This window comes from Protopterus annectens, chromosome 5.part1, assembly GCF_019279795.1.
Source record: "Protopterus annectens isolate FY-2018-M chromosome 5.part1, PAN1.0, whole genome shotgun sequence".
In the NCBI taxonomy this organism is placed as follows: domain Eukaryota; kingdom Metazoa; phylum Chordata; order Ceratodontiformes; family Protopteridae; genus Protopterus; species Protopterus annectens.
Genome location: NC_056736.1, coordinates 76,605,272 through 76,622,782, shown reverse-complemented (window position 1 = coordinate 76,622,782; position 17,511 = coordinate 76,605,272). Strand labels below are relative to the sequence as shown.

Here is a 17,511-nt window from a genome sequence, read left to right as displayed (position 1 = left end):
GGTGTCAAACACCTTGGCGAGATCAAGGTAGGCTGTGTGAACCACCTTTCCCTCGTCTATGGCCTTGGTGACTGTCTTGAAGAAGTCAACTAGGTTTAGTAGGCATGATCTGCCCTTAACAAAGCTGAACTGGGTCAAGTCAAGTGTTTGGAGGTTCCCAAATGTCTTTGTTAATGAGTTCCATGATGATGCGCTCCATAGTCTTGCAGACCAGGCTAGTCAGGCTTATGGGGTCGATAGTTACCATGGTCAGTTGTGGCCCCTCCTTTGTGGAGCAGAATAACTGTTGCTGTGCACCATTCTATGGGCACATAGCCTGTGGAGAGGCTGAGGTTGAACAGCGTGTTTCGGTGGGGGGTTAGTTCGTTCTGTAGTTCGTGTAAGACACAGCCTGGGACAGCTTCTGGCCCCATTGATGCTGTGTTTTTGGCTTTTGAAAGGGCTGTTTTCACCTGTGCTTCTGTGATTTCTGGGACACTACACTTTTCCGGTATTGTTGTGGGCCCTTTTGAAGGTGAGAGGGAGGTGAAGTTTGCACTGAATCTATCTGCCAGGATATTGGCAATATCAGTAGGTTCAGTATATTTTGTGCTATTTTCCACTAGCTCAGAGCATATCTGCGAGTTGCCACTTAGATTCTTGACATAGCTAAAGAAGGCTTTGTGGTTATCTTTCGAATCCTTGGCTATTTTTATTTTGAAGTTAGCCTTGGATGATTTTATGAGGGACCTTAGTTTCTTACTGATACTGATCAGGGATGTCTTTCCTTCTTGGGATTTGCTTTTTTTCTGAACTAGTTTCCTCCTTCTGTTTTATAACGTGTTTATGGCAGGGGTCCACCAGACTGGTTTCCTTCACTTAGGGGAGTGAGTCTTGGTCTTGCTAGGGATGGCACAATCCATGCATCCTTGTAGGTGCTCATAGAGTGCAATTTTAAAGGATGCTGTATCTTGGGCAGTGTTATCCTTTAGCATGGGGGCTGTGAAACTTACCACCTCTGCCTTAAGTAAGGTGAAGTTTACTTTAGAAAAGTTTTTCACCGTGGTTTCCTTGGTTGGGGGTGGTGGTGGGGTGTGGTCATCCAGGGTGATTAGTTTATGGTCTGATCTAACCAGTGACGGGTTGACCTCTGATACGGAACACCTGTCACCCATGTGGTTGATGACCAGGTCCAATATGTTGTGGCCTCTGGTAGGGGAGTTTACCAGCTGATCCAGGGCATTTGAGTTGATAAATTACAGGAAGCGCTGAGCCTAGGAGTTTGTATTCAAGTAGTTTTCCCAGTTAATGGTAGGGTAATTGAAATCACCTAATATCAGGGTGTTTGGTAGGACCTTCATGTTTTCCAGTGTATCCAGAAAGGCGGAGTGGTGGTCCTGGGTCATGGAGGGTGATCTGTAGCAGGCCACAATTTGTATTGCAGATTTGCCCGATGATAGTTGCACATGGATGATCTCAGAGGTATCATGCTGTGCCACTAACCTGGAGGTGTGAGTATCCTTGATGAATATGGATACACCCCCTCCTTTTGTGTTTTGGTCCGTGTTCTGTGACCAAAATGTGTGGTATGAGTTGTAGCCCAGTAGTGCTGGAATGCTCTCTGGAGGCTTGAACCAGGTTTCAGTTACTGCACAGATGTCGATGTTCTCCATACTTAGGAGTACTTTGAGCGCATGCATTTTGAGATTTAAACTCCTGGCATTGAGTAGCATAACCCTCACTTTTTTACTTGTGCTGTTTACGGTGGTGGGTTTGAATTTTGCATTATCTGCATTTCCTGTCAACCATAAACTTTATGTAGTATATAACAATTTGAGTTTCCTGAAGGATTAGTCTTTTAAAGTTCACTCGCAAGCTGTTATTTTATTCACCAAACTTTTTAACCTGTTGCAGTTCAGCTCCACTGCAACTCACAGTTCAGCTCTAGCACATATTTCTTTAGTTACTTTTAACATGTATCTGAAGTTGCATGAAAACTTACCAGTTTAACAGCAAACAAAAGCACTTTAATAAAGATAATATTGCTGCCAGCTGGCCAGCTTTTGGGTTACATGATTAAAGTTTTCCCCCAAATGCTGGTAAGAGACTTGTAATTTTTAATCACTGTTAGCATTGGTCATGGAATATTGCCAAGTTAGCTATAACCACATATATAAAGACAAATGTTGTTTAAGAACTGGAGACCGTGTTTGTGTTTAATGACAGGTACGCAGATCATTGAACTAATCCTTCACAAGTGTTTTTCAGTCACAGCCCATGCTGCAGGCAAATAACAGTTAAAAACTGTAAAGAACAGCCTGGATAGCATTTACAATGGGATGAAATATAAAATGCACAGTCGTATTTGTATAATCTGCAGGCAGCATGTTCTGTATAGGGAAAGTACAAGTGTGACAGTGAAGAGATCCCTTCCTGCATACGTGAATTGTTCAAAGACATTACATTGTTTTTAATCAACTGCCCTTGGTATTTAGACATTGATATAGCCATGAGAGCAGCCTTAATTATCCCAGCAGTTACAATCATGGAGACCAGTGCCATCTGGCAAAGCTAGTGTAAGATTAGAACTGCTGTTTAACTGGTGGAATCTCACACCTATATGTGAAGCTTTCCATGGTGTACACATCTCACAGAGCGGTAGACCTCAACACCACCCCGCAGCAAACATAGCGCAGAGCTTCCGTAACAATCTCTGCACATCCCTCACCACTTGACTTACATTCACTCAGGAACTTTACCCTGTGGATTGCATTTGAATATAGTTTTTCCTTGGTAGCAGATACAGTAGGAGGTGTAGCAGAATATGTTAGTTTAACATAGTTTTTATTTTATTTTTATTTTACATTTGTTGACCGGGCTGGTCCAGCTGGATATTGAGTCCATTTTCAGTGGAGGCCCGGGGAGAAAAGCTCCAAAAATACTTTCATTTATAAACAGAATTACAGAGTAACATTTTAGCTAATGAGCATTTAAAGTGTCAAGTTCTGTCAGGAGCAAAAGTTAGGACATTAACATACTAACAGTCAATTTACTTGTGGACTAAAAAAAAAATTAGTAGGCAGAAAAGGTGGAAGTGGTAGAAATAGACGGAAATGTTAGTCAGGGTTTATGCAGGGGCAGAACCAGTGGGTTCTAAGGAAAGTTTTGAGCTGGGTTTTAACGCAGTGAGGAGAGGAGATGGAAGAGAGATCGTCAGGAAAAGAGTTCCAGTTATATGTGTTTATACATTCACGTGTGGCAGGTTTTGAGGAATGCGGTGTTGTAGAGTTTAAGAGCTTACTTTATAATGGATCTTTGGGATGTCTTGAAGTATCAGTATGCAGCATGCCTCTGGAAATTGTTTCTGAAATATTAAGGTAGATGTCAACTGTTGAATATGAGGAATGATTTTTGCTGTGGGGTGATATCTGGAATGAATGTTTATAATGACTGTGTTGCAAATTACAAATGGTGATTTCATTGATCTGGGAAACTTAATTAACTAAAAAAGGTTTGAAGGATGATAACATATAGCTAACACCCTACAAGACTTACCAGTCATGTACTATCAAGAGGTTGTTAAAACTTTTCTACCTATTTGAAAGGCAGACAACATCACTGACATCATGAGGCAAGGGACTACACATTAACTTGACATCAAACTAACAATGCTGTGAACATCACAAGTATGTACTTTGTCTGTTTAGGATAGAAAGTCTGCATTATGATTATCTACTTCAAGAAACATATTTTAATTTATTAAATGATCTCATTCAAAATAGGAAATTGTAACAAATATAGCTATATACACACATGTACAAACACGTACAATACATGTATCTGTGCAATCCCAGATCATTAAATGGAATTTTTTTGATATTTCACTATTATAGGAGGGAAATGCCTGCCTGTACAAATAATATTTTCCTGTCTACACTTATTTTGTTCCTTACCCTAAAGATAGAGGATGTGTTAGAAATGAAAGATGAAAAAACTTGTAACTTATTAGGTACTGGGATCACAGATGGTTTTGAAATATGACAGCACTTTATACTTTAATTTATCATTGACATCCCAGAATCTGCACTGTGTAAATTGTAGTTTAATGTTTAGCACTCTTTCATTTTTGATACCTACATCACATTCTGCAAGTAATTTATTAAAAAAACACTTGTGGCTTTATCATTGTGACTGACAGTCTGTTGAACAAATTTTTTTACAATAATCTGCCTGGTGTTATCACAGAAGTCTTCTTTTAAAAGATGGCAAAATATAGAAAAATTGTAAATATAACATTCAAGATTTGAATGTACTCTGTTATTTTTCATGCTTGTCAAACGTGGACATGCTGTCAAGTTGTTAGCATTTTAAAGTTCACTCAAACTGTTTGCATGTCTCTTAGTCTGCATACAGTACTGATGTATGCTATTTTTATGATGTAAACAAACAAAGCACACATGGACATGATATGTTTCAAGATAAGACTCAATTGCTACTTGACTACATGCTGTATGAGTAAGGACCTTTGGCGATTGGTATAGGCTGTGTTATGTATATCCACAGTGTTTATGCAAATTAGAGTAACAAAAATGCTCTCCTTTTTGAGTGAAAAATGCTTACTGATAACAACTGATCTTTCCTCTTAGGACAGAATCACACAGTTTCATGACCAGAGTGGAATCTATTCGTCAGAACTTCGGGATTTTAAGAAGCATATTTTGACAATGGTAGAAAATTATGAAAAAGATAAAGAAGAACTGAGGAGTGAGTTACTCAATGCGAATGCTCGTATTGAACGCTTAGAGCGTGAGGTGGATTATCTGGAGAGTCAAAACCCCGTCACTCCGTGTTTAGAAGTGGATGACAAAGTTGTTGAAAGGAAAGCTAAGAAGGTTCAGAAAAAGCGAAACGAAAAATATGATAAGATTACAGGTAAACTGCTTCTTAGTGAATGTTTCATGTTGTGTGGTTGGAGGCAGAATCATATATATGACTGTGTCATTTAAATGGATGAATCTGATTCTAATGTGTTTAAATATGCAATACAACCTTTTGCATACTATATGGACCAATAATGCAGTCCAAGTGTACTGATTATAACAGCTGAACAATCATTTGTTTAAGTTTACATTTGTCAAATCTGGGACAATAGGTGTGATTTCAGAAACTGAGTTCTGGATTAACCAGTGTCTTTTAGGAAAATAGGTACTACTATTTACTAGTGTTAAATCACACATATGGCTAATATATTTAGACCAGATGTGTGAAACGGAATACCTTACCAGCTCAGTTAGACAAAGCTTGTTTTCATTGGATTTGAAAGTAGATGGCACTTAAATTATATACTTATGGTTACACAATGTGCAACTGGATGTTGTCAAAAGAGTTAAAGCAGATCTCTAGAAGTGCGTCTTACAGCTTTAAAATAGAGCATTGTTAGTCCCGACAGTGTGCTTGTGGGATTATGTTACCACCAGTGTACTAACTGAGACATAAGTTAACTCTTATAACAGTATATTCATCCAGAATCTGTTAAAATGCATGTGGTATTACTCACTGAGTCAGAATAGACAGGAGCAGGTTAAGTATACTTTGGGCCCCAAGCTGTTTCCGTTCTATGGACCCCCCCATCCTCAACCACTTAACCAACCTCCCTGTTTTCTCCAACTTGTTGCTTCAGGTGACTACACATATGCATAGAACTAAATGCCTGTATAGAGTCACCTTCCTTATTAAATATATGCTATGTGATTGTTTTAAATTATATCTGTTTTGTAATGCTCGAAGGTCTTTGCATTAACTCTGAAAAAAAAGAGACGGTACAAAATTCTGTACATGCTTCAGCTCAGCTTCCCAATTTTCAACCTTAAATTAATATACATCACTGAAAACAAAGCAACGCTACCTGTCTAAACTATTTCAACAGGAAGTGAAGACAGAAATACAAAGTTTGTAAACCACACCAAAAGCAGCATACAGCTGAACGAATACCACACAGAACCGATCAATGAAAAAATAATTCTTTTTTTATTAAATTACATGTTAATTCTCTAGCGCCTCGACTATATAAAGCCTTTAACAGAGTACAATCACACACACTAAAACCAGAGCTTATATACCTGTTAAACTGGATAAATTATTTCATAACAAAACAATTAATCAATTATAAATGACTTAATTACATTATACCAAACACTTCCAAGTGCATTCTCGATTCAAGCTTCTAGGGCTCATAGTATCGAACTTTAGAATCAACATTGTTTCTTTTTTTCTTAATACATTTTTTATGTGTTGCTCTACCATTAATTCATTAGTTTCCACTTTTTCCAAAATAGTTGCTTGTAACCCCTCCGGGTTACTGTTTTAAAATTCTTTAAAATGAACTGCCACGGGACTAGTTAACTTGCTTTTCCTTATGTCTCTTATGTGTTCTTTGAATCTACATGAAAACTGTCTTTTACTTTCCCCAACATAACATTTTTTACAGGGACATTTTAAACCATATATGATTTTCTCTGTATTACAACTATAAATGCCTCTTGCTTGAAACTTTTTTCCATTGATATCTGTGAATTCTTTTACTATAAACTCACATATACTACATTTTAACTCACATATACTACATTTTAACTCACACATACTACATTTTAACTCACATATACTACATTTTAGCTCACATATACTACATTTTAACTCACATATACTACATTTTTCTCATGAAAATGTTCCTAACATTTCTGGAGATGGAAGTAGCACTATTGGAGGCATTCTACACTTCCCATGTACTAAAAAATCGTTTATGCTTCTGCCTCTTCTAAAGGAGAAGCTAATGTTTTTATTTTGTAAAAAATCAACCCCCCCTTTTAGTTTTATCCAAGAATATTTTACTTGTTCTTTTACTACCTCTGAAAAAACTGAAAATGTTGAAGTAAAATATATACGTTCCTGTTCGCTTCTATTTTCCTTTTTTTCCTGTTTGTTGCCACTCCTCTGGTTCCACTTTGCTACTTTTTCCAATCCCTGTTCCACTTCTACTCTTGGATATCCTCTCTCACAAAACTTATGGAAAGTTTCTTCTGTTTCCATATCTATAGGGTTGCTACATAGCCTTCTTACCCTGAGGAATTCTCCATATGGGATGGATTTTATAGTATGTGGGGTGTGGCAACTGGAACCATGTAACACAAAATTTGTTTCTGAGAACTTTTTATGTATTTTTGTTCTTAACTTACAGTTTTTCCTGCCCATAACATCAACATCCAAGTAATAAACTTCATCACCTATCTGTAACCCATCAAAACTTACTCCCACTTCATTATCATGTGACTTGTTAATAAATGCTTCAACCTTATTCTGTCCCCCTTTACACACAAAGATCAAATTGTCAATGTATCTAAAATATTTAACTACATGTTCTTTATAAAATTCAGTAGTGTAAATATACCGACTTTCAAAATGTCCCATGAATATATTTGCATAAGTAGGGGTAAAAGCTGCCCCCATAGCTGTACCTTGTAACTGTCTATACAGGCAGCCATTAAATTCAAATATATTGTTCTTTAAACACAGAAAAATCAAAATTGACAGCTTTAATACCATCTTTGTGCTTGATGTTAGTATATAAACTTAGAACATCCATTACAATAAAATACATTTCTTCTGACCATATAATTTCCTTGATCTTACCTAGGAAGTCAAAAACATCTTTGATATAAGAAACATTTTCTCCACAGTTGGTAACAGCAAACAGTGCAAGAAACATGCTATGTTATGTAAAAAATAACCACAGGCTGAAACTATAGGCCATCCAGGGGGGGTTGACCAAATCCTTGTGTATTTTTGGGACACAAAAAAAATTGAGCCATTGTTGCATTTTTAAACCTAAATTTCTGCTGTACATCTTGTAATGAAAAATAATGAAACCTCATTCCTTTGTTAATCAATTCATTATATTCTTTCCCATCTTTGTTATATTCATCTATATTAACATTTTTATAAACATGCTCATTATTTAAATGTTCATAGCACATGGATAAGTATTGAGTAAAATGTAAAATCACCAGTTTACTACCTTTGTCCACTGGTTTAAATATTAACTCTTTATGTTGAATCAGATCTTTTAAACTGTTCCATTGTTTTTTGGTTAAGTTATAGTTCACATGTCCCCTATCAGATGTTGAATATTCCCTTTCTGAACCATAATTTAAAAATATCACAAATTGTTTTATACTGTTATTTGTTTCTGGCAGCATGAATACACTTTTTTCTTGCACTGATTTTGTGTTTAGTTTGAAATATGCATTTACTTCATCTTCCGAACAACAAAAGTAAAAACTCACATTACTATTGTCAGATTCACTACTATTATCACTATTCTGTGGCAAATTCTTACTTTCTTTAAAATAATTAATTAAATGTAATTTACGACTAAAACAACAAACATCATATTTCAATTCATGCAACCTGGGGAATACTGTTGGAATAAATTTTAATCCCATATTCAGAATGCTCATTTCACTGTCTGTTAATGAGCATCCTGATAAATTGACTACATAACCACATTCTGACAAAACTGTTTTTTAGTTCCATTTACCTCGTTTGACAGTCCTTTGAAAATTGTAGTCCTTGTAATGTTCTCCTCCATTCCAACCTCTTTTTCTGTTTCCCTGGTTCTCATGAAAAGTTTTCATATATTGTCCTTTCCCTGGTCGTAGCAAGGCTGGATAATCCTCCTGGTCCATTTCTCCTTCTGTCATAGATGCTCCACTTTCACCTGAGGTATAGACCCGCCCAGTTCTATTCACACTCTTACCACCTTCCTCGAACTGCATCCTCTGTTATCTCGCCTTGGGATTGGCTGACACTTGGAAAGCTTGTTTATATTCATAGTCTCTCAAATCTCTAAACAATTTGTTTTTGTTTCTTTCTATTACGTCTTTTTCATACCCCAACAACTGTTCATTAATTTTAGTAAGAAATTGCTGTAATTCATCACCTACAGTCTTGTTACCAATGTCCTTACACACTTCCTTGATTTCATCCCTCAATTTTTGTTTTTTTAAGGTAACCCCCTCCACCAATATCTGCACCCATTCTAAGCTGCATTTGTGTGCAGCTGTGACCTATCTCTCATAAAACATTTTGTCTTCCCCTGAGGACAAATCAAAGGGGGTGGAGGGATTTTTTGTTGCTCTTCACCCCCTATGTGTGACTTCAAGTTTTACATACCTTTGGGGGCTTTGAATATTTAGGAATACTGCAGTTTCTTTGAAGAACAGCTTTTCAGCCCGCACAAACATCTCCTGTATCTCCGGTGCCGTTGACATCTTATTTTTCCGACCAATTAGAGAAAAAGGGTTTTGTTGTTTGGTTCTCCTTTCCTCTTACCACTTACTAAATACAAATGTAGTGGGTTCTAACACATTTACATTCACTTCTCTGCCCGAGTATTCATGGCCATTGCAGAGCTCCCTGCTCCTCCATTCACTGATGTTAGAAAATTGTCAATGGATTTCTGTGTTAAATCCATAGTGGTTTCCCTGAAAACTGTCGGCAGAGCCGTATACGAATCACTAGCCATTTAACTTTGTAAACCACACCAAAAGCAGCACACAGTTGAACGATTACCACACAGAAGCGATCAATGAAAAAATAATTCTTTTTTTATTAAAATCCATGTTAATTCTCTAGTGCCTCGACTATATAAAGCCTTTAACAGAGTACAATCACACACACTAAAACCAGAGCTTATATACTTTTTAAACTGGATAAATTATTTCATTAACAAAACAATTAATCAATTATAAATTACTTAATTGCATTATACCAAACACTTCCAAGTGCATTCTCGATTCAAACCTCTAGGGCTCATAGTATCGAACTTTAGAATCAACATTGTTTCTTTTTTTCTTAATACATTTTTTATGTGTTGCTCTACCATTAATTCATTAGTTTCCACTTTTTCCAAAATAGTTGCTTGTAACCCCTCCAGGTTACTGTTATGAAATTCTTTAAAATGAACTGCCACGGGACTAGTTAACTTGCTTTTTATGTCTCTTGTGTGTTCTTTGAGTCTACATGAAAACTGTCTTTTACTTTCCCCCACATAACATTTTTTACAGGGACATTTTAAACCATATATGATTTTCTCTGTATTACAACTATAAATGCCTCTTGCTTGAAACTTTTTTTCCATTGATATCTGTGAATTCTTTTACTATAAACTCACATATACTACATTTTAACTCACATATACTACATTTTAACTCACACATACTACATTTTAACTCACATATACTACATTTTAACTCACACATACTACATTTTAACTCACATATACTACGTTTTCCTCATGAAAATGTTCCTAACATTTCTGGAGATGGAAGTAGCCCTATTGGAGGCATTCTACACTTCCCATGTACTAAAACATCGTTTATGCTTCTGCCTCTTCTAAAGGAGAAGCTAATGTTTTTATTTTGTAAAAAATCAACCTCCCCTTTTAGTTTTATCCAAAAATATTTTACTTGTTCTTTTACTACCTCTGAAAAAACTGAAAATGTTGAAGTAAAATATATATGTTCCTGTTCGCTTCTATTTTCCTTTTTTTCCTGTTTGTTGCCACTCCTCTGGTTCCACTTTGCTACTTTTTCCAGTCCCTGTTCCACTTCTACTCTTGGATATCCTCTCTCACAAAACTTATGGAAAGTTTCTTCCGTTTCCTTATTTATAGGGTTGCTACATAGCCTTCTTACCCTGAGGAATTCTCCATATGGGATGGATTTTATAGTATGTGGGGGATGGCAACTGGAACCATGTAACACAAAATTTGTTTCTGAGAACTTTCTATGTATTTTTGTTCTTAACTTACAGTTTTTCCTGCCCATAACATCAACATCCAAGTAATGAACTTCATCACCTATTTGTAACCCATCTGTCCGTTAATGAGTATCCTGATAAATTGACTACATAACCACATTCTGCCAAAGCAGTTTTTTTAGTTCCATTTACCTCGTTTGACAGTCCTTTGAAAATTGTAGTCCTCGTAATGTTCTCCTCCATACCAACCTCTTTTTCTGTTCCCACTTCATTATTATGTAACTTGTTAATAAATGCTTCAGCCTTACTGTGTCCTCTTTTACACACAAAGATCAAATCGTCAATGTATCTAAAATATTTAACTACATGTTCTTTATAAAATTCAGTAGTGTAAATATACCAACTTTCAAAATGTCCCATGAATATATTTGCATAAGTAGGGGTAAAAGCTGCCCCCATAGCTGTACCTTGTAACTGTCTATACAGGCAGCCATTAAATTCAAATATATTGCTCTTTAAACACAAAAAAATCTAAATTTACAGCTTTAATACCATCTTTGTGCTTGATGTTAGTATATAAACTTACAACATCCATTACAATAAAATACATTTCTTCTGACCATATAATTTCCTCGATCTTACCTAGGAAGTCAAAAACATCTTTGATATAAGAAAACATTTTCTCCACAGTTGGTAACATAAAACAGTACAAGAAACATGCTATGTTATGTAAAAAATAACCACAGGCTGAATATAGGTCGTCCAGGGGGGTTGACCAAATCCTTGTATATGTTTGGGACACAAAAAAAATTGAGCCATTGTTGCATTTTTAATCCTAAATTTCTGCTGTACATCTTGTAATGAAAAATAATGAAGCCTCATTCCTTTGTTAATCAGTTCATTATATTCTTTCCCAACTTTGTTATATTCATTTATATTAACATTTTTATAAACATGCTCATTATTTAAATGTTCATAGCACATGGATAAGTATTGAGTAAAATGTAAAATCACCAGTTTACTACCTTTGTCCGCTGGTTTAAATATTAACTCTTTATGTTGAATCAGATCTTTTAAACTATTCCATTGTTTTTTGGTTAAGTTATAGTTCACACGTCCCCTATCAGATGTTGAATATTCCCTTTCTAAACCATAATTTAAAAATATCCCAAATTGTTTTATACTGTTATTTGTTTGTGGCGGCATGAATACACTTTTTACTTGCACTGATTCGGTGTTTAGTTTGCAATATGCATTTACTTCATCTTCCAAACAACAAAAGTAAAAACTCACATTACTATTGTCAGATTCACTACTATTATCACTATTCTGTGACAAATTCTTACTTTCTTTAAAATAATTAATTAAATGTAATTTACGACTAAAACAACAAACATCACATTTCAATTCATGTAACCTGGGGAATACTGTTGGAACAAATTTTAATCCCATATTCAGAATGCTCATTTCACTGTCTGTTAATGAGCATCCTGATAAATTGACTACATAACCACATTCTGCCAAAGCAGTTTTTTTAGTTCAATTTACCTCGTTTGACAGTCCTTTGAAAATTGTAGTCCTTGTAATGTTCTCCTCTATTCCAACCTCTTTTTCTGTTTCCCTGGTTTTCACGAAAAGTTTTCATATATTGTCCATTCCCTGGTCATAGCAAGGCTGGATAATCCTCCTGGTCCATTTCTCCTTCTGTCATGGATGCTCCACTTTCACCCGAGGTATAGACCCGCCCAGTTCAATTCACACCCTTACCACCTTCCTCAAACTGCACCCTCTGTTATCTCGCCTTGGGATTGGTTGACACTTAGAAAGCTTGTTTATATTCATAGTCTCTCAAATCTCTAAACAATTTGTTTTTCTTTCTTTCTATTATGTCTTTTTCATACCCCAACAACTGTTCATTAATTTTAGGAAGAAATTGCTGTAATTCATCACCTACAGTCTTGTTACCAATGTCCTTACACACTTCCTTGATTTCATCCCTCAATTTTTGTTTTTTAAGGTAACCCCCTCCACCAATATCTGCACCCATTCTAAACTGCATTTGTGTGCAGCTGCTTCCCATCTTTCATAAAACATTTTGTCTTCCCCTGAGGAGAAATCAAAGGGGGTGAAGGGATTTTTTGTTGCTCTTCACCCCCTAGGTGTGACTTCAATTTCCACATACCTTTGGGGGCTTTGAATATTTAGGAATACTGCAGTTTCTTTGAAGAACAGCTTTTCAGCCGGCACAAACATCTCCTGTATCTCCGGTGCCATTGACATCTCGTTTTTTACAACCAATTCGAGAAAAAGGGTTTTGTTGTTTGGTTCTCCTTTCCTCTTCCCACTTACTAAATACCAATGTAGTGGGTTCTAACACATTTACATTCTCTTCTCTGCCCCGAGTATTCACGGCCGTTGCAGAGCTCCTTGCTCCTCCATTCACTGACGTTAGTAAATTGTCATTGGATTTCTGTGTTAAATCCATAGAGGTTTCCCTGAAGACTCATGGCAGAGCCGTATATGAATCACTGGCCATGTAACTTTGTAAACCACACCAAAAGCAGCACACAGTTGAATGAATACCACACAGAACCGACCAATGAAAAAATAATTCTTTTTTTATTAAAATCCATGTTAATTCTCTAGCGCCTCGACTATATAAAGCCTTTAACAGAGTACAATCACACACACTAAAACCAGAGCTTATATACTTTTTAAACTGGATAAATTATTTCATTAACAAAACAATTAATCAATTATAAATTACTTAATTACATTATACAACACACTTCCAAGTGCATTCTCGATTCAAGCCTCTAGGGCTCATAGTATCGAACTTTAGAATCAACATTGTTTCTTTTTTTCTTAATACATTTTTTATGTGTTGCTCTACCATTAATTCATTAGTTTCCACTTTTTCCAAAATAGTTGCTTGTAACTCCTCCGGGTTACTGTTATGAAATTCTTTAAAATGAACTGCCACTGGGCAGGAAATGTTAGGAACATTTTCATGTGGAAAATGTAGTATATGTGAGTTCATAATAAAAGAATTCACAGATATTAATGGAAAAAGGTTCCAAGTAAGAGGCATTTATAGTTGTAATACAGAGAAAATCATATATGGTTTAAAATGTCCCTGTAAAAAATGTTATGTGGGGGGAAAGTAAAAGACAGTTTTCATGTAGACTCAAAGAACACATAAGAGATATAAGGAAAAGCAAGTTAACCAGCCCAGTGGCAGTTCATTTTAAAGAATTTCATAACAGTAAGCCAGAGCGCTGCGAGAAACTCTCTAGAGACATATCTTTGGAATGTGGGTGGAAACCAGAGCACCTGGAGGAAACCCACATGAATGCTGGGAGGACATGCAGACTCCGCACAGAAGGCACCCCTGCCGAGAATTGAACCGGAGAACCTCTTGTTGTGAGGCAACAGCACTAACTGCTGCACCACTACACTGGCCATATCAAACATTTTCTTCAGTTGGTGCCATGAGGGGAGGTATGTAGTCTACAAATATGCAGCAGCAGGTGCTTAATTTGTCTATCCCAGAAAGGAATGACAACAACATTGCACAAGTCTGTGGTGGTATGTTCCTTTCTGCTGAAAGAAGTCCCTGAACCTTATCAGTGTGTTAATGCAAGTGACACAACCTAGCCTGGAAATTTAAATTATATAATTTAGACACAAACTTCCTCTTGGGTAAACAGCTCAGCCCTGACTACCAGCACACGCTGTCCATACTTTTCAACATCTTTGCATGAGAAATCTGGACAAAGCCAAACGTAATGCGAGAGCGACAGGCACAGAAATAGGGACAGATTTTAAATACTGCTCTCATAAATTAAGAAAGTTGCTTAAATAACAGGTTTTGCACTAGCATGCATTTTTAGAGGTATATGAAGTCTTAAACTCCAATGTGTTTCAGTATTTAGTGATTTCAGTCTTCAAAGATTTGCCAGAAAACCAAGACCTTTATGAAATACAGATCAAAAGTGTGAAGCAAATACCTGGGCATTATGCAAAAATCGAAACTATTGAGGGCTATGATGCTGTCTGTGTACCCTCTTTGTAACCACCACAGTACAAAATGGCTGAAGGTTTGTTTCCTGTGATAGCAGGTGATTCCCCTTTCCATGGCCAGTTCCCATTATTTTTTTTAAAGCATGCACGCCACACTCTTCACCAGCTAACTGCTGTTGTCCCCGTTACTCAGATATGACGGGACAAGCTTCCCAATCATATCTGCGACATATTAAATCAGGAGTTGTTCACTTTGCTTGGAATAGATGCTGCAAAATAAAGTAGAGAGAAACCTTCCTGCACTTCATTCATTGTCTGTCGGACTTGGAGAGTCTTCCTATTGTAAGAAAAGAATGAGAGAAAAAGCCGAGTGAACGGGTTCTGGAAAAAAAGTGTGTAATAAATAACTCTGCAGATCCACAGGTACGCCTGAAAGGCACTAATGTATGCCAAAAATGACCACGTGCATCCCATTCTCTTCCCATTTCTCTGCACAAATGTATGTGAGATTTAGAAGAATTAAGAAAAGTTTTACTTAAACGCTGCATGGCACTAGTCTGCTTCACTTTCAGACCTGGACCCAGTTTGTCAAGCTAGGCTAGGACTGGAACAGGAGCAGCAATACATCTTGGGTTGTAACAAAACAAAGAAACAAGATACTGAAAGGGGAAGGAAAAACTCTCACAACTTGAGACAAGTATCCTTACCTTTTTAATAATGTGTTTATTATGTCATCAAAGCTCAGTCCATTTGCTTTTTGTCTTTTAAAGTGCAAGAAGCAGCAGTAAACTAGTGACATATAAGTAGGGCAGGGGATGACCATTTATATTTAGCAGAGCTCTCAACAATTTTGCACTGGACAAAGCTAGAAAGTACAAAATTATGGGGAGATGAAAGCCCAAAATCAGGGAAACATGCTAAGTATTATTCTAATTCATTAAAAACATGCAGGTTTTGCATCAGTATACATTTTCCCAATGATAAGAAGTATAAAACTTGACTGCAGTTATTGACTAGTTGTAATTGTCTGTAATTTAACACAGTATACAAAGACAAAGTACAAAGACATGCATCTGGAGTATTTCTCCTCGTGCCTCTGCTGAAAATTGGCTTTGTTCCAAGTTGAACTTTCCCAGCACACAAATGTTAAATAAATAAATAAATAAATAAAAAAAATATCAAACATTTTATGGAGAGCAGGGCAAAAATAAGGCAAGGTCAGGGCCGGTTGAGAAAGATGATTCTAGTGTGGGCTGGTCTGGTGATCTCCACAAATAGTAGTTAAAAAAATAATGATAAAGCTGCATTTCAAGAAATGCCAAGTTGCAATTCATTGTAACATAGGTCTCATCCTCTTACCTGCACATTACCCTTCTGATGGAATTGTGTGCAAAAACATAAATAAAAAGAGATAACTTAGGTCCTAAATCATACAAAGACATTCCACTGCCAGTGTCACTTTTGACAGAGAAAGTTGGTAGCTGGCAGGAGGAAGCAGAAAGGTCTTGGATTACCCCGAAGTAAAGTCGCCTTGCTCCTACCTTTGAGTCTCATCTCAAGTCTTGTGTGAATTGCAAATCATTTCCTAAGTGACCTAGTTAGATTTAATATATCTGCTCTCACCTGCTTTTCTTGATAATAGTTACAGGACATGGAGGACTACAGTCTGTATCCAATTGTCACACTGCCGAGTCCCTGACCGTGCAAGTGTCTGCTCCTGTTGAATTGTTGAATAAACAGTTGTAAGTGGGCATGCAGCTCTGCAGTGCAGGTACATTTTAAAAGTAAAAACTACTTCATTTTGCATGCTATCCAGCCTGATGGGCTCCCTTAAAATCATGAGTCCCGGGTATCCACGCAAAATGACCCTATTGTAATCCACCAGTGAGGAGACAGGTTATGTTGAAATACTTTAACTGACAACACAAGGACTAAAGTGATAATTACTAATGCATTCAGGCTACCATGAGCCCATTCAAGATAGCTGTGAAATGCTGAATAAGTAAGGTTAAAACAGCATTTTATTTAATATAGTAAATTGTTATTGCAGGAACCTCTGTTTAATTTAACAGAATGTGCTTTACATTGGTGGTGTTTTAAACCATTTGGTGAAGTAAACATGCATAAAAAGTATTATATTCCTTTAATGGGAGACATTTTTGCAGGCAGTTCACCAACTCCTAACAAATACAATATGACTGGTGGTGGAAGTGTATTGGGGTCCGGTTCTTAGCTTTGTCCCTCATAAGAGATAAGCTTATACTGGAAAATATGTAATTTCCAGCACAATGGGCAGTACATCAATTCTGAAAGGTGTTCCCATGTTTTATTGAATACTAGTTGAGGCCGTACATCTGCATTTCATTAGTTTTATTGAATAGTAGTTGAGGCCGTATATCTATATTTAATTTTTTTTATTACTAGCAATTTTCTGGTAATATCATGTTAATTCTGAAGAGTCCTGGCAGATGGGGTATCTGTGTCTATCATTACCCACAAATTAATCATTGCCCCTTAAAATCACTGTTGGTGAGCAACCTGTTAGCCCCTGATTCATTTCTGAGCACCAATGATAGCAGACTTATAAAGACCACGTCAAAGAGACTGTGGATGAATGGATGGATGGACTTTCCAGTTCAAAAAGTAAATGAAGGTATACTTTGAAAACTGCTCTCATTCTCAAAGAATACCTTA

At 36.5% G+C, this 17,511-nt stretch overlaps 1 protein-coding gene across 1 annotated transcript in view; it reads left to right on the top strand.

Moving 5' to 3' along the window:
- The window catches only part of OLFML3 (olfactomedin like 3), a 77,481-nt gene that overhangs the window by 34,550 nt on the left and 25,420 nt on the right, over window positions 1-17,511 (top strand). The window contains exon 2 of the mRNA XM_044072899.1: window positions 4,626-4,911. Within this exon, the coding sequence (XP_043928834.1) occupies window positions 4,626-4,911 (286 nt within the window). The remainder of the gene's footprint in view (window positions 1-4,625; window positions 4,912-17,511) is intronic.